The sequence below is a fragment of the Carcharodon carcharias genome, chromosome 37, assembly GCF_017639515.1.
Source record: "Carcharodon carcharias isolate sCarCar2 chromosome 37, sCarCar2.pri, whole genome shotgun sequence".
NCBI classification, from domain to species: domain Eukaryota; kingdom Metazoa; phylum Chordata; class Chondrichthyes; order Lamniformes; family Lamnidae; genus Carcharodon; species Carcharodon carcharias.
In genome coordinates, this window is record NC_054503.1 from 6,735,472 (window position 1) to 6,753,511 (window position 18,040).

Here is an 18,040-nt window from a genome sequence, read left to right on the forward strand (position 1 = left end):
GGCCAACTAGGGATAGGCAACCAATGCTGGCCTTGACAGTGATGCCCACATCCCATGAAAAAGTAAAGGAAAAAATATAAACTAAACGGTACAATATCAATAAGGGGCTAGAGGAACAGTGAGACCTTGTTGGCGGGGTGGTGTAAGGTAGCAGGACACTTCAATAAGTTGGTTACAAAGGTATTGTTAATAGAGGCATAGTCATGCCAAAACCTTTATAAAACACTGGTTAGTTATCAGCTGGAGGACTGTGTCGCACTTTAGGAAGGATGTGAAAGCCTTGGAGAGGGTATGGAGGAGATTTACTAGAACGTTCCCAGGGATGAGGGACTTCAGTTAATGTGGAGAGACTGGAGAAGCTGGGGATTGTTTCTCCTTAGAGCAGAGAAGGTTAAGGGGGAGATTTAATCAAGGCGTTCAAAATCAGGAGGGTTTGGATAGAGTGAATAAGGAGAAAGTGTTCCCAGTGGCAGGAGGGTCGGTAACCAGAGGGGACGCAGATCGAGGAGAATTGGTAAGAGGGGGAGATGAGGAGAATGTTTTTTTTACACAGCGAGTTGTTGTGATCTGGAAGGCGCTGCCTGAAAGGGCGGCGGAAGCAGATTCAATAGGGACTGTCAAAAGGGGGAATCGGATAAATACTCAAAAAGGAGAAATTTGCAGGGCTGTGGGGGAGGAAGCGGGTGGGGGGGTGGTGGGGGGGGGGGGGAAGCGGGGGAGAGAGGGGGGAAGGAGTGGGACTAATTGGATAGCTTTTTCAAAGAGCCGGCACAGACGCGATGGGCTGAATAGCGCCTGTATGATCCCATGGTTCGAAATGTGTGGAAAATAGTAGGTAGCACTCTCTCTTTCTCTCCTGCTCTCTCTGTCTCTCCCGCTCTCTCTTGCCTCTGAGACAGCAGGTTGTGGGTTTGAGTCCCACTCCAGAGACTCGAACGCAAAAAGGCAGACTGGCACTTCTGCCTCAATGCTGAGGGAGTGCCGCACCGGGGCAGGCGATCCGGCCGTTATCACATCGCTGCCCGCGGGGCCTTGCTGTGCGCAAATTGGCTGCTGTGTTTACACCACCACCCCACCCCCCCCCCACCCCAACCCCCTCCCCAGTTACGAGGTTTGAGGGCGCCATACCTTCTGCCCAGGTCAGTGACAGCACGGGGCCATTGCACGCGGTGAGAGGGGAGACTCTCGTCGTGTATTTCTTCATCTTGCACAGATCCACTGGCCGCCAGCCCTGGCTGGATAAGTCTCCTGCATCAGATCGTCCGAAGAAGTGCTCATCCCCCAGCTCCGGGGAACCTTAAAAGGGCAATGCCCCATCACCACCTCATCCGCCCCCACACTGAACACTGATCCCGCCGCAGGCAAACCCAGTCCCGATGCATCGGGCGACTATCCTTAGCCAGCATTCGTGCCCGCGCCAAGGGGCACACGGCACTTAGTAACCGTACAGCAAGATAGACCTTGGAAGTGACCACTGAATCAGCTTTCACCCTCTCAGGCAGCGCATTTCCAGTTTATAACAGCTCGCTACATAAAAAAAAACCCTCCTTGCCTCAGCTCTGCTGCTTTCACCTTAAACCCACCACTGGGGAATTTACTGTGTCAAATCGCTCAGGATTTCGGACCTCTCTGTTAAATCTCCCCTACACCTCTGCTCTCTGGGGAACAATCCCAGCTCCTCCAGTCTCCCCACGTGAACTGAAGTCCCTCACCCACCACCCCCCCCCCCGGCGCCCCTTCGGTAAAGCTCCTCCGCACCATCTCCAAGGCCTTGACGTGCTCCCCAAAGCCTGGGGCCTAGGGTTAGCACAACATACCAGCCCGGGGCTTAGCCAGGGATCCACACGGGTTTGGCATAGCTCCCTGATCTGTACAGGGTCCCCTCAGTTTTATTAACAGCCCTGCCATCTTCTTCTGCCACCCTCCAAGATTGGGGTACGTGAACAACACCAAGCTGCCCCCACCCCAATGCCCCCTCTAAAAGCAAACTCGCTGCCCGCGGGGGTCGTGGAGGTGGAGTGAATGGTTTCCGAGGGAAACCAGATGGACGTTTGGGGGGAATAAAATTGTAGGGGCTATGGGAATAGGTCAGGAGAATGGGATTGACTGGGTTACTGTACAGAGAGCTAGCATGGACTCGAAGGGCCAAATGGCCTCCTTCAGTGCCAGAATGACTCTTTCACCCAGATATTAATGAGGTCACCTGCTCTTGCAGCGGTTATGCTACTGTCTGATGCTTGGGTTCCAGGGGCTGCACCTGTAATAGTCCAGCGATCCGTAATCTCCACACCTCAATGGTGGAGAGATTGTTGGAAGCACATTCCATGTTCAAGAAAGTGTGGGATTTCTTCAGGCGCTTTGATGGGAATACCCGCCATCATGAACAGAAACCTGAACAGTGTCCTCAACATATTCCTGGGAAAAATACAGGGATTGATCAGACCTGACCATTAACCTGACCCAAAGAGAGATGGAGAAGTACTGCAGATTGTACATATTAACCCCGTGCTGTACCTGTCCTGGGTGTTTGATGGGGACGGTGGAGAGGGAGCTTTACTCTGTATCTAACCCCGTGCTGTACCTGTCCTGAGAGTTTGATGGGGACAGTGTAGAGGGAGCTTTACTCTGTATCTAACCCCGTGCTGTACCTGTCCTGGGAGTGTTTGATGGGGACAGTGTTGAGGGAGCTTTACTCTGTATCTAACCCCATGCTGTGCCTGTCCTGGGAGTGTTTGATGGGGACGGTGTAGAGGGAGCTTTACTCTGTATCTAACCCCGTGATGTACCTGTCCTGGGGGTGTTTGATGGGGACAGTGTAGAGGGAGCTTTACTCTGTATCTAACCCCGTGATGTACCTGTCCTGGGGGTGTTTGATGGGGACAGTTTAGGGGGGTGCATTACTCTGTATCTAACCCTGTGCTGTACCTGTCCTGGGAGTGTTTGATGGGACACAATGTGACACTCTCATACTGCACGTACAGCACGGGGTTAGGTATAGAGCAAAGCTCCCTCTGCACTGTCTTTCTGAGCGTTGGCTCCAAGTGTAGAGAATTGCCCTCTCTCTTCCTGGGGTGCCTTATGACCAAGTGCTTCCTAGACTGTGATTAGTTCAGTGTGTAGAACCCAGGGAGCGAATCTGGAACTCTGGGGGGCTGCAGGTCCCAGCAGCTGGTGATGCAATGCTCCCTTTTAAGTCACTAGGCAAGGGCAGTCCCCCTCTCAAGGTGGAATGGACGTTCACTGGTCTGTATATTTTTTATAATCAGCTTTCATCCATTTAGCTTATTGCTGCAGTCACCATTGGAAACGCTCATGGCTCTCTTCCCAAGCAGCCAGTCATTCTTAAGAATACTGCAGCTTAATCTTCACTTGAATCTGGCTTGAAGCACGTTGGCAAATCTGCCCCTCTCTGTCCAGAGGGGTCACTGAGTGACAGTGTGAGGGAGCTGGATTAACATCAGTAGAGACATAGTCAGTAACACAGGGAGCTGGGGGGAGAGGGGTTACTGAGTAACAGTGTGAGGGAGCTGGATTAACATCAGTAGAGATACAGTCAGTAACACAGGGAGCTGGAGGGAGAGGGGTTACTGAGTGACAGTGTGAGGGAGCTGGATTAACATCAGTAGAGATACAGTCAGTAACACAGGGAGCTGGGGGGAGAGGGGTTACTGAGTGACAGTGTGAGGGAGCTGGATTAACATCAGTAGAGATACAGTCAGTAACACAGGGAGCTGGGGGGAGAGGGGTTACTGAGTCACAGTGTGAGGGGGCTGGATTAACATCAGTAGAGATACAGTCCAAACACAGGGCACTGGGGTAGAGGGGTTACTAAGTGACAGTGTGAGGGAGCTGAATTAACATCAGTAGAGATACAGTTAGTAAGACAGGGAGCTGGAGGGAGAGGGGTTACTGTGTGACAGTGTGAGGGAGCTGGATTAACATCAGTAGAGATACTGTCTGTAACACGGCACTGGGGGGAGAGGAGTTACTGAGTGACGGGGTGAGGGAGCTGGATTAACATCAGTAGAGATACAGTCAGTAACACAGGGAGCTGGGGGAGAGGGGTTACTGAGTGACAGTGTGAGGGAGCTGGATTAACATCAGTAGATATAGTCACTAACACAGGTAGCTGGGGGGAGAGGGTTTACTGAGTGACAGTGTGAGGGAGCTGGATTAACATCAGTAGAGATACAGTCAGTAACACAGGGCACGGGGGGAGAGGGGTTAGTCAGTGACAGTGTGAGGGAGCTGGATTAACATCAGTAGAGATACTGTCAATAATGCAGGGCACTGGGGTGAGGGGTTACTGAGTGACAGTGTGAGGGAGCTGCATTAACATCAGTAGAGATACAGTTAGTAACACAGGGAGCTGGAGGGAGAGGGGTTACTGAGTGACAGTGTGAGGGAGCTGGATTAACATCAGTAGAGATACTGTCTGTAACACGGCACTGGGGGGAGAGGAGTTACTGAGTGACGGGGTGAGGGAGCTGGATTAACATCAGTAGAGATACAGTCAGTAACACAGGGAGCTGGGGGAGAGGGGTTACTGAGTGACAGTGTGAGGGAGCTGGATTAACATCAGTAGATATAGTCACTAACACAGGTAGCTGGGGGGAGAGGGTTTAATGAGTGACAGTGTGAGGGAGCTGGATTAACATCAGTAGAGATACAGTCAGTAACACAGGGCACGGGGGGAGAGGGGTTAGTCAGTGACAGTGTGAGGGAGCTGGATTATCATCAGTAGAGATACTGTCAATAATGCAGGGCACTGGGGTGAGGGGTTACTGAGTGACAGTGTGAGGGAGCTGCATTAACATCAGTAGAGATACAATCAGTAACACAGGGAGCTGTGGGAGAGGGGTTACTGAGTGACAGTGTGAGGGAGCTGGATTAACATCAGTAGAGATATAGTCAGTAACACAGGGCACTGGGGGAGAGGGGTTACTGAGTGACAGTGTGAGGGAGCTGAATTAATATTAGTAGAGATACTGTCAGTAACACAGGGCACGGGGGGAGAGGGGTTAGTTAGTGACAGTGTGAGGGAGCTGGATTAACATCAGTAGAGATACAGTTAGTAACACAGGGAGCTGGGGGGAGAGGGTTACTGAGTGACAGTGTGAAGGAGCTGAATTAATATTAGTAGAGATACTGTCAGTAACACAGGGCACGGGGGGAGAGGGGTTAGTTAGTGACAGTGTGAGGGAACTGGATTATCATCAGTAGAGATACTGTCAGTAACACAGTGCGCTGGGGAGAGCGGTTACTGAGTGACAGTGTGAGGGAGCTGGATTAACATCAGTAGAGATACAGTCAGTAACACAGGGAGCTGGGGGAGAGGGGTTACTGAGTGACAGTGTGAGGGAGCTGGATTAACATCATTAGAGATACAGTCAGTAACACAAGGAGCTGGGGGGAGAGAGGTTACTGAGTGACAGTGTGAGGGAGCTGAATTAACTTCAGTAGAGATACAGTCAGTAACACAGGGTGCTAGTGGGAGAGGGATTACTGAGTGACAGTGTGAGGGGGCTGGATTAACATCAGTAGAGATACACTCAGTAACACAGGACACTGGGGGAGAGGCGTTACTGAGTGACAGTGTGAGGGAGCTGAATTAACATCATTAGAGATACTGTCAGTAACACAGGGAGCTGGGGGAGAGGGGTTACTGAGTGACAGTGTGAGGGAGCTGGATTAACATCAGTAGAGATACAGTCAGTAACACAGGGAGCTGGGGTGAGAGGGGTTACTGAGTGACAGTGTGAGGGAGCTGGATTAACATCAGTAGAGATACTGTCAGTAAGACAGGGCATGGGTGGAGAGGGGTTACTGAGTGACAGTGTGAGGGAGCTGAATTAACATCAGTAGAGATACTGTCAGTAACAGGGCACTGGGGGGAGAGGGATTACTGAGTGACAGTGTGAGGGAGCTGGATTAACATCAGTAGAGATACAGTCAGTAACACAGGGCACTGGGGGAGAGGGGTTACTGAGTAACAGTGTGAGGGAGCTGAATTAACATCAGTAGAGATACAGTCAGTAACACAGGGTGCTGAGGGGAGAGGGATTACTGAGTGAGGGAGTTGGTTTAACATCAGTAGAAAGACAGGTGCAGCTCTCGGTATAACAGGACACCATGCATGTGGGAAAGTCCTATCAGTAACAGAGAGGAGACTGCAGCATCCTTGAGGAAACCCATGGTAAAGTTTATTATTTATATATATATATATATATATATATATATATAATTTCACACAATATTTAATGCAATAAAAAAGAGGCTCTAGTTTGAGAAATCTGGGATAAGCAATTCCCACATAAGGCCCACTAAAATAACTGTTAGAGGACTCATAGAAGAGAGAAAGGGGGTTTGATGGACGCTCTCCCCAGATGTGGCACCACTGGGAGTCTCCGTAACTCCACCCTCGGCCGCAAGGTGCTGGCTGTGCCGTGGCTGTGAGGAGTTGGGGACAGGGAAGCAATGGTGAAGTCCGCCGGCTTTCGTGGTGTTGCTTGGATTTGGTGGTGGGTGTGGGGGGTGGGGGGGGTGGGGGGGGGGGGTGGGGGGGGGTGCAGTGGACTGGGTTGGGCATCATTTTTCTGGTGAGATTTCGGCTGTTGTGCAGGGTGAAGCCTCCTCAGGATTGCTGGCCCCTTTTTCATCGTTTTCGAGGCTGCCGCCAGCGTCCAGCTTCGGGGCAGTAATGGCCACTTCCTGTTCAGTGAGGTATAGATGGCTCTCCTTGTCTGGGTGGCCCATAATGAGTTTGACAAAATGTTGCAGCTCCTGGAGTTCATAGAAGGTCTCTAGCACGATCAGCAGACCGACCAGGCCAATCACCATGTAACCTGCGTACAGGCAAAAGTACATAATCAGGCAACATCAGAACTAATTAACCGTGCCAACACCTACCCCGTCAAACACTCCCAGGACAGGTACAGCACGGGGTTAGATACAGAGTGAAGCTCCCTCTTAACTGTGCCCATCAAACACTCCCAGGACAGGTACAGCACGGGGTTAGATACAGAGTGAAGCTCCCTCTTAACTGTGCCCATCAAACACTCCCAGGGCATGTACAGCACGGGGTTAGATACAGAGTAAAGCTCCCTCTACACCGTCCCCATCAGACACTCCCAGGGCAGGTACAGCACGGGGTTAGATACAGAGTAAATCTCCCTCTACAATGTCCCCATCAAACACTCCCAGGACAAGTACAGCACGGGGTTAGATACAGAGTAAATCTCCCTCTACACTGTCCCCATCAAACACTCCCAGGACAGGTACAGCACGTGGTTAGATACAGAGTAAAGCTCCCTCTGCACTGTCCCTATCAAACACTCCCAGGACAGGTACAGCACAGGGTTAGATACAGAGTAAGGCTCCCTCTACACTGTCCCCATCAAACACTCCCAGGACAGGTACAGCACGGGGTTAGATACAGAGAAAAGCTCCCTCTACACTGTCCCCATCAAACACTCCCAGGACAGGTACAGCACGGGGTTAGATACAGAGTAAAGCTCTCTCTACACTGTCCCCATCAAACACTCCCAGGACAGGTACAGCACGGGGTTAGATACAGAGTAAAGCTCCCTCTACACTGTCCCCATCAAACACTCCCAGGACAGGTACAGCACGGGGTTAGATACAGAGTAAAGCTCTCTCTACACTGTCCCCATCAAACACTCCCAGGACAGGTACAGCACGGGGTTAGATACAGAGTAAAGCTCCCTCTACACTGTCCCCAACAAACACCCGCAGGACAGGTGCAGCACGGGGTTAGATACAGAGTAAAGCTCCCTCTACACTGTCCCTAACAGACACTCCCGGGGCTGGTACAGCACAGGGTTAGATACAGAGTAAAACATTCTATGAAGTAGGACCAAGATTTCTCCCAATACCTTGGCCAACACTCCTGTCTCAACCAACACCAAGTGGGGAGCTGAAGAATGCTCAGCTTGGGATCTTGCTGTGCAGTGAAGAGACTGCCGCCTCTGCCTAAACAAAGACACAGTCTGCAACTGAATCATTATCTCAGTCTGCTTTGAAATATTTCTGGGAGATGTGGGTCAGTCCAACATAAATGCTATTCTTTCTTGTTTTTAAGTCCATGCCCCCCAAACCTCCACCTCTGACCCAGAAGGTAAATAGGCCAAACTTAGGCCCTTTCCAAACAGTCCGGTTTCGTGGGCTGGTGACCATCTTTCCACAGAAGGGATTTAAACACAAAAGGAGTTACATCTAAGGCTTACGCTTTAAACTGCATTCACTCAAATTTTAAAAATAAACTGAGACCGAGCTGGTGAAAGAAAAACTGTGCTCTGCTGTTACTGTAAGCATTAAGCAATTTAATAATCAGTCTCGGCAAATAATAAATGCCTCACGCCCACTGTGTTAGAGGGTCCCTCGCTTTGGGAACCGGCAAAGATTGCCTGGCAATAGTTGCCTCCTTCGGATTGTGGACAGAAGGGGCGAATAACAGAGGTCGAGACTCTGAGTCCTGTCTTTAAACAGAAAGTTCCCAGGCTTAGAAATTTTAGTATATAGGTGAGCATGTTAATGGTTCTATTTATTTGTCAGATGGACCACGGATGTGGTTCCTCAATACTGACACTCAGTAGTGACCCTCCAACAGTGCGGCGCTCCCTCAGCACTGACCCTCCGACAGTGCAGCACTCCCTCAGTACTAACCCTCTGACAGTGCGGCGCTCCCTCAGCACTGACCTTCTGACAGTTCGGCGCTCCCTCAGCACTGACCCTCCAACAGTGCAGCACTCCCTCAGTACTGACCCTCTGACAGTGCAGCAGCCCCTCAGTACTGACCTCTGACAGTACAGCAACCCCTCAGTACTGACCCTCTGACAGTGCGGCACCCCATCAGTACTGACTCTCTGACAGTGCAGCACCCCCTCAGTAATGACCCTCCTACAATGCAGTGCTCCCTCAGTACTGACCCTCCAACAGTGCAGCGCTCCCTCAGTACTGATCTTCCAACAGTGTGGCGCTTCCTCAGTACTGATCCTCCAACAGTGCGGCGCTCCATCAGTCGTGACCCTCTGAAGTACGGCGCTCCCTTAGTACTGACCCTCCAACAGTGTGGCGCTCCCTCAGTACTGACCCTCCGACAATGCGGCGCTCCCACGGCGCTGACTCTTTGACAGTATGGCGTACCCTCACTACCGACCCTCTTGCAACACAGTGCTCTCTCAGTACTGACCCTCTGACAGCACAGTGCTCCCTCAGTACTGACCCTCTGACAGCACAGTGCTCCCTCAGTACTGACCCTCTGACAGCATAGTGCTCCCTCAGTACTGGCACCATGAGTGTCAGCCTGGATTATGGGCTGAAGTGTCTGGAGCGCAGACCCAAGCCCGTCCCGTTCTGACTCAAGAGGTGAGGCTGTTCCCCTCGGAGACCTGAGATGTGATGGCCCTTCGAAACTCACATGCGATGCCGACCTTGTAGAGGTGCTGAAGGTTCGGGTGGCGGCTGCTCTTCCCTGGGACGTAGTTCCCAAGGCCAATTGTGCTGAGGGAGATGAAGCAGAAATAGAGAGACTGCAGATAGTCCCAGTCGTTCTCCATGGCCATGATCGCAATGGCTGGGATCAGGAAGAAACAGCTGACCACGATGCTCCCGATGACAAGAGCGTGAATCCATGCCACCAGCGGCAACGAGAGGCCCCACTGGGTGTGGATGTAGTTGATGGGCACCCTGTGCACATAAAACATGAGGCGTTGCACCAGGCTGGTAAGGAGCAGGAAGGTGATGGGGATCCCCAGCACAGAGTAGAGCATACAGAAGGCCTTCCCTCCACTGGTAAAGGGGACGCTATGTCCGTATCCTAGAGACAACCCAGAGGATAATAGTTTAGGAAGGGTTTGCCCACCTCCAGCAGCTCGGAACGGGTTGTTCAACGCCAGTGAAGCGCTGTCAAAGGGTAGTCACTGTTGGAATCACACATGACCGTAAGGCCATTCATCCCATTGTTTCCATGCTGGCCCACTGAAAGACCTATCTGATTGGCTCCACTACCCTGCTCTTTCCCCACAACTCTGCAAATATTTCCTTCTCAAGTAATATTGGAAACACGCCACTCAATCAACCCTCAGCAAGGTCCTATAACCAAAAGGGGGTTAATTTACGGACACAGAAACAGGCCATTCGGCCCACCTGCTCCGTGCTGGTGTATATGCTTTAGATGAGGCTCCTCCCATCCCCTCTTCATCCCCCCCCTATCACCATATCCTTCTATTCCTTTCTCCCTAATGTGCTTATCCAGCTTCTCCCTTAAATGTATCGATACTATTCACCTCAACCGCTCCCTGTGGTAGCGAGTTCCACATGCTCCCCACTCTGGATAAAGAGGTTTCCCCTGAATTCTCACTTAGTGGTTACCTTATATTTGTGGCCCTTAGTTTTCACCTCCCTAACAAGTGGACAGAAGCTCTCTATACCTACATTATCAAGCTCCTTCACTAACATCCGCAAGACATCTCTACTTCGCAATGTTGGTTGAGGATAAATTTTGGTCGGGATATCAGGGGGGGCAGGTGTGGGGTTGAGGAGTGGTCTTAGTCTTCGGTATCCAATCAGGAGCCACTCAGCCCCTTAAGCCTGCTCCTCCATTCAGTTAAATCACAGCTGATCGGCATCTTAACTCCAATTTCCTACCTTAACCCCCTCACTCAACAAAAATCTATCAACCTCTGTTTTGAAATTTCCAGTTGACCCCTCAGTCTCGACAGCGCCTGTTCGGCGGCGGTGGGGGTGGCGGGGGGGGAGTTCTAGATTTCTGCTCCTCTTTTTGTGAGGAAGTGGTTCCTAACATCATCCCTGAACAGCCTGGCTCGAATTTTAAGATTACGCTTCCCCCACCACATGAGAGGAAATAGTTTCTCTCTACTTATCACCTCCTTCAATCATCTTAAACCCTTCAGTTAGATCACTCCTTAATCTCCTAGACTCAACAGAATACAAGCCAAGTTTGTGCAACCTGGCCTCATAATTTAGCCCTGGTACTATTCCGGGGAATCTATACTGTACCCACGTCTGTGTGAAGGTTGGTCTGACCCACGGCACCATGACCTCCACCACAATCAGGGCAAGGAAGCAGGTCCCAAAATCCACCCCGGCTGGAAGGAGGATCAAACACCATTGCTGTTGGTATCAATCTGATCCAAACCAGCCATCCAACCAACATCTCCCTCCCCCACCCCCCAACAAGGAGTCCGAGTTGACATGGCAACATTCGCATGTTGTAGTGCAGAGCTATGCATAGTGACTGTCTTATGAGAAAAGGTTGGACAGGTTAGGCTTGTATCCGCTGGAGTTTAGAAAAGTAAGAGGTGACCCGATTGAAACGTATAAGCTCCTGACTGGTCTTTTTTTTTCACATTCGTTCTTGGGATGTGGGCATCACTGGCTAGGCCAGCATTTATTGCCCATCCCTAACTGCCCTTGTTTATAGGGCATTTAAGAGCCAACCACATTGCTGTGGGTCTGCTGTCATGTGTAGGCCAGACCAGGTATGGATGGAAGATTTCCTTCCCTAAAGGGCATTAGTGAACCAGATGAGTTTTTACGACAATTGGCAACAGTTTCATCATTAGACTTATAATTCCAGATTTTTTATTGAATTCAAATTACACTATCTGCTCTGGTGGGATTCGAACCTAGGTCTCCAGAGCACCACCCTGGGTCTCTCTGGATTAGCAATCCAGTAGTAATTTCACGACACCATCTTGTTGGGCGTGGTTGTGGAAAGGATGGTTCCCCTTGTGGGAGAACCTAGAACTAGGGGTCACTGTTTAAAAATAAGGGGTCGCCCATTTAAGACAGAGATGAGGAGAATTTCTTTTCTCTCAGAGGTCGAGAGTCTTTGGAACTCTTTCTTAAAAGGCAGTGGAAGCAGAGTCTTTGAACATTTTTAAGGCAGAGCTACACAAATTCTTGATAAACAAGGTTATTGGGAGCAGGCAGGAATGTGGAGTTGAGGTTATAATCAGATTAGCCCATGATCTTACTGAGTGACAGAACAGGCTCGAGGGGCTGAATGGCCTACTCCTGCTCCAGATTTGTACAGGCTCCAAATTCTTTACATACCCACCTTCCGTGGCCTTTGAGTCCTGAAGTGGGACTTGAACTTGGTGCTGCTGGCTCAAAGGCAGGGACACTAACCACTGTGCCATAAATCCTCCCTACTGTATCCTGTACAAGGCCAATATATCATTTCAGAGGACTATGAGCACTCATAGAATTATACAGCCCAGGAGGAGGCCACTTGGCCCATCACCCCCTTGTTGGGTCTTTTGAAAGATCTATCCAACTGGTCCCATTCCTGCCCCTGCTCTTTCCCCCACAGTCCTGCAAATTTCTCCTTTTCGAGTATTTATCCAGTTCCCTTTTGAAAGTTCCTATTGAATCTGCTTCCGCCGCTCTTTCAGGCAGCACCTTCCAGATCACAATAACTCGCTGTGTAAAAAAAAAACATTCTCCTCATCTCCCCCTCTTACCAATTCTTCCATCTGTGTCCCTTTGGTTACCAACCCTCCTGCCACTGGAAACAGTTTCTCCTTATTTACTCTGTCCAAACCCCCTCATGATTTTAAACAACTCGATTTAATCTCCCCCTTAACCTTCTCTGCTCTAAGGAGAACAATCCCAGCTTCTCCAGTCTCTCCACTTTAACTGAAGTCCCTCGGCCCTGGTATCAACACATTGTGCAAAAGTTGAACTCATTATCTGCTGAATCAGAACAAACTGAGATTAGGGAAGAAACAAGGATTAATCAATCCCTCATGTCAAGAAATGCCACGGATGGAGAGGATGTTTCCTAAGTTGGGAAGGGATCTAGAGGGTAAGAGAAAGAGGGGTGTGAGAGAGAGGGGGAGCTGGGGACGAAATAGAAAGTCTTTTTCAACAGCACCTTCCAAACCTGCGACCACTACCACCTAGAAGGACAAGGGCAGCAGATGCATGGGAACGCCACCAACTGCAAGTTCCCCTCTGAGCCACACACCATCCTGACTTGGAAATATATCGGCCGTTCCTTCACTGTCGCTGGGTCAAAATCCCGGAACTCCCTCCCTAACAGCATGGTGGGTGTGCCTACACATGGACTGCAGTGGTTCAAGAAGGCGGCTCACCACCACCTTCTCAAAGGGCAATTAGGGATGGGCAACAAATGCTGGCCTAGCTAGCAATACCCAGATCCCAGCAATGATTAAAAGGGTGGGGTGAGACAGAGACAGACAGAAGGCAGACAGAGGTGACAGAGAAGATGGGTAAGAGATAGTAGGCTGAAGGAGGGGTGTAAGGGGGCATGATAGGGAGGGGTGAGAAAGAGGTGAGAGAGCGCGGGTGGGCGAGAGAGAAGGGATGAGGAAGAGGATGAGGGCAGAGAGAGAAGAGGTGATAAAGAGGAGAAATAAGCGGTGAAAGAGCAGGAAAGGGGACAGAGAGGGGTGAGAGAGAGAGAGAAGGGGTGAAAAAGAGAGGGAGGGCAGAGAGAAGGAGTGAGAGGGGAGGATGAGAAAAAGAAGGCAGAGAGAGAGAGGAGGGGTGAAAAAGAGAGCAAGGGGACTGATAAAGGCAGAGAGGAAACAGGTTGAAAAAAGAGGGGACTGAGCGAGGGAGAGAAGGGGTGAAAAAGAGAGGGGAATGGGGGGTGCAGAGAGAGAGAATGGATGAGAGGGCAGAGGGAGAAGGGGTGAAAGAGATGGGGACTGAAAGAGGGGCAAAGAGATAGAGGGGACGGAGAGAGGGGCAGAGAGAGAGAAGGGATGAAAGAGAGAAGAGACTGAGACAGGGAAGAGAGAGAGAGAAGGGGTGAGAGAGGGGATTGTGAGAGAGGACAGAGAGGATGAAAAAAGAGGGGACAGAGAGGGAGAGAAGGGGTGAAAAAGAGAGAGAGGGGAGTGAGGGGAGCAGAGAGAGAAAAGGGATGAAAGAGAGAGGGAGCGAGAAGGGGACGAGAAATGGGGGACTGAAGGGCAGAGAGAGAGAGAGACTGAGAGAGGGGCAGAGAGAGACTGAGAGAGGGGCAGAGAGAGAGAGAGACTGAGAGAGGGAGAGAGAGAGAGACTGAGAGAGGGGCAGAGAGAGAGAGACTGAGAGAGGGGCAGAGAGAGAGAGAGAGACTAAGAGAGGGGCAGAGAGAGAGAGAGAGAGGGGAGTGAGAAAGAGGAGGTGCTGGCAGAGGGACGCTATCCTTTACCAGTGGTGGTAAGCACTGTGCTGACAAAGAACAGAGAGGAGGGCAGGTCCCAGTTCTGATCATCAGAAACATTTCTCAAGGCGGAGACACCGTAATTACTGGCATCCAGCACAGTGCGCAGGAAGGCGTCCAGCTCCACCTCCACCAGGCAGCCGTGCCTCCTCAAAAACCTGAACTTCATGGCTTCCAGCTCCTCCCTCATCTTGATTTCCCAGGGCAGCTCGATAGCAGAGAAAACGATGGTGCCGAAGAGGACGTAAACCATAAAACAAGCCATCAGTTTCCAGAAATAGCTATTGCTGCCGCAACATAGGGAGAGCTCCACCATGACAGGGGAGGGAGGGGGAACTCTCTCACAGTCCAGACCTCTTCCTTTTAGTCCAAGTGGACTGGCCACGAAATCTAGGCTGAAACCCCATGTAGAGAACCGGTAAGGAGATGTGGTCGACGATTAGCCCCATCTCCCAGGTGCCCCTCACCAACCAGAAGTGGGGGGGAGGGGGGGGAAATGACAAAAAAAAAGTTCTGTCACAACTTTGGCAAAAAGTTTCTTACTGTTAACAAAAAAGTTTGTTTTCACCCCCCACCCCCCCACCCCCCCCCCCCCCCCCCCCCCCCCCCCACCCCCCCACCCCCAACAGAGATCTCTGTGTCTCTGAGGAACGTCACAAAGGGACCAGCTCAAATACATGATGGGGGTGGGGGGAGGGGGGGACAACTGTGGTCTAGCCCTGGACAAGAGACATGTGGAGCCAGGTATAAGGCTACACTCCGCACCTTCCACACAGTTCCCCTGCATGGTGCAGGAACTTAAAACACTGGAAACACTGCTATGATTTTTCTCCTCCTGACTGCTCATTAAGTTTTTTTCTCTCTCCTCCTCCTCCTCCTCATTTTAGTTCTTATACTGCAACAGGAAGAGACCACTCGGCCTGTGCTACCATCTTTTTTTCCAGCATCTATCCTGCCAAGCCCTTTAAGGATTTGATGTTTCAGTGAAATCACCAATCATTCTTCTAAACTCCAGAGAATGTAGGTCCTGTCTACTCAAATCCCAGGAACCAGTCTAGTATACAGTTGTTACACTCCCTCTAGGGTAAGGACACCCTTCCTTCGTTAAGAACCTAACAGCACACACCACCTCCAAGTGTGACCTCGCCAATGCTGTGTACAATTGCAATAAGATTTCTTTACTCTTCTATTCCAATTCGCTTGTAATAAAAGTGAACATGCCATTTGCTTTCCGAATCGCTTGCTACTGTGCCTGCCTATTAACTCCATCTACATTGTGTTTAGTTATGGTGGTGCGCAAGATAGTGAGGGGCTGGGATGGGTAGATAGGAACAGGAGTCAGCCATTCAGCCCATCGAGCCTGCAGCTCCATTCAATTAGATCATGGCTGATCATCTGCAGACTGGGCTTGTTTCCACTGGAGTTGAGAAGAGTGAGGGGTGACTTGACTGAAGTGTATAAGATCCTGAGCGGCCTTGACAAGGTGGACGTGGAAAGGATGTTTCCTCTTGTGGGTGAGTCCAGGACGAGGGGGCACTGTTTCAAAATTAGGGGGTCGCCCTTTTAGGGACAGAGATGAGGAGAAATGTTTTCTCTCAGAGGGTTGTGCGACTTTGGAACTCTCGGCCTCAGAAGGCGGTGGAGGTGGAGTCACTGAATATTTTTAAGGTGGAGGTGGATCGATTCTTGTTAGGCAAGGGGATCAAAGGTTATCGGGGGTAGACGGGAATGTGGAAATCGAAACACACGTTCAGCCACGATCTTATTGAATGGCGGAGCAGGCTCCAGGGGCCGAATGGTCTACTCCTGTTCCTATTTCTAATGTATCTTCCCTTTGCTACCTCCATATCCCTTGATGTCATTAGCCTCCTGAAATCTGCTGATTTCTGTCTTGAACTGAGCTGGAGGTAGAGAAGTCCAGCAATTCATCACCTTCGAGTGAAAGAATTCCTCCTCATCTCAGTCTTAAATGGCCCGCCCCTTATTCTGAGATTATGTCCCCTGGTTCTGGACTCACCAGCCAGGGGAAACATCTTGTCTACATCCACCCTGGAAGGCCAAGTTCATCAGCTGAACCCACCAGGAATGCACTCCAGCCGAGTTGGCGACCTTACCTAGGCCTTTGGAGAGGCAAGCAGTGCAAGCAGAACTCTCCCCCCAGGTCAGGCTGGACACCTTCTGAACTGAGGTGGTGCCGACATCATTGGGTCTCGGCTGAGTGTGAGATCAGGAAGCTCATCCCGAGGAGCTGCACCATCTGCATCCATGTTGTTGCCACAGCCTCCAGGCTACGGTTAGTGGAAGACCAGGGCGATCCTAGGATGTGTTGGCAACCGCTTACCTGCAGTTCCCTCTTTTACCACTGGGGGCAGGGTTTATAAAGCTCATTAAAACGCACCATTTTGGCTTATGAAATTAACACTGGGTTTAAGAGGCCAGTGTCAGGGTCAAGATGGTCTGTGACTGGCCACTCCAATAGAGAAAAGCAACTAGCAGGTCAGAAACCTCTTAAAGGGGCTGTTTTTTTATTCTTCATTCATTCATTCATGGGATGCAGGCGTAACTGGCCAGGCCAGCATTTATTACCCATCCCTAGTTCAGAGGGCATTTAAGAGTCAGCCACATTGCTGTAGGTCTGGAGTCACATATAGACCAGCCCAGGTAAGGACGGCAGATTTCCTTCCCTAAAGGACATTAGTGACCCAGATAGCTTTTTACAACAATCGACAGTGGTTTCATGGTCATCATTGGGTTGATGACTATGTGGGGGGTAGGATTAGTAAGTTTGTGGATGACACAAAGATTGGCCGGGTGGTTAATAGTGACGTTGAGTGTCTTGGGCTACAGGAAGATATAGACGGGATGGTCAAATGGGCAGATGGAATTTAACCCTGAAAAGTGTGAGGTGATACACTTTGGAAGGAGTAATTTGACAAGGAAGTATTCAATGAATGGCATGACACTAGGAAGTTCTGAGGAACAAAGGAACCTTGGCGTGTGTGTCCATAGATCTCTGAAGGCAGAGGGGCATGTTAGTGGGGTGGTGAAAAAGGAATATGGGACACTTGCCTTTATCAATCGAGGCATAGATTACAAAAGTAGGGAGGTTATGTTGGTGTTGTATAGAACCTTGGTGAGGCCACAGCTGGAGAACTGTGTGCAGTTCTGGTTGCCACATTATAGGAAGGATGTGATTGCACTGGAGGGGGTGCAGAGGAGATTCACCAGGATGTTGCCTGAGATGAAACACTTAAGTTATGAAGTGAGGTTGGATAGACTTGGGTTGTTTTCATTAGAGCAGAGAAGACTGAGGGACGACCTGATCGAGGTGTACAAGATTATGAGGGGCATGGACAGGGTGGATAGGGAGTAGCTGGTCCCCTTAGTTGAAGGGTCAGTCACAGGGGACATAAGTTCAAGGTGAGGGGCAAGAGGTTTAGGGGGGATGTGAGGAAAAACTTTTTTACCCAGAAGGTGGTGAGGGTCTGGAATGCGTTGCCTGGGAGGGTAGTGGAAGCAGGTTGCCTCACGTTCTTTAAAAAGTACCTGGATGAGCACTTGGCACATCATAACATTCAAGGCTATGGGCCAAGTGCTGGTAAATGGGGTTAGGTAGGTAGGTCAGGTGTTTCTCATGTGTCGGTGCAGACTCGATGGGCCGAAGGGCCTCTTCTGCACTGTGTGATTCTGTGATTAGACTTTTAATTCCAGATTTTTATTGAATTCAAATTCCACCATCTGCCGTGGTGGGATTTAAACCTGGGTCCCCAGAGCATTACCCAGCAACAATACCACTACGCCATCACCTGCCTCACA

At 50.4% G+C, this 18,040-nt stretch overlaps 1 protein-coding gene across 1 annotated transcript; it reads right to left on the reverse strand.

The window, feature by feature from the left end:
- Nucleotides 1-6,588: 6,588 nt before the first annotated feature.
- LOC121272959 (potassium channel subfamily K member 1-like) lies at nt 6,589-14,489 on the reverse strand. The gene is made up of 3 exons (XM_041179859.1): nt 14,213-14,489; nt 9,440-9,838; nt 6,589-6,845 (listed from the first exon to the last, which is right to left on the reverse strand). The coding sequence occupies exons 1-3, from the start codon at nt 14,487-14,489 to the stop codon at nt 6,589-6,591; spliced, it is 933 nt and encodes a 310-aa protein (XP_041035793.1).
- Between the last annotated feature and the right edge of the window lie 3,551 nt (nt 14,490-18,040).

Excerpts from the sequence above, each read along its gene's own strand:
- LOC121272959 (XM_041179859.1), bottom strand. The coding sequence starts at position 14,489 with ATGGCTTGTTTTATGGTTTACGTCCTCTTCGGCACCATCGTTTTCTCT. Across the intron at positions 9,839-14,212 it reads CACAGTGCTTACCACCACTG|GATACGGACATAGCGTCCCC; the intron begins GTAAAGGATAGC and ends GGTTGTCTCTAG. Across the intron at positions 6,846-9,439 it reads CTACAAGGTCGGCATCGCAT|GTTACATGGTGATTGGCCTG; the intron begins GTGAGTTTCGAA and ends GCCTGTACGCAG.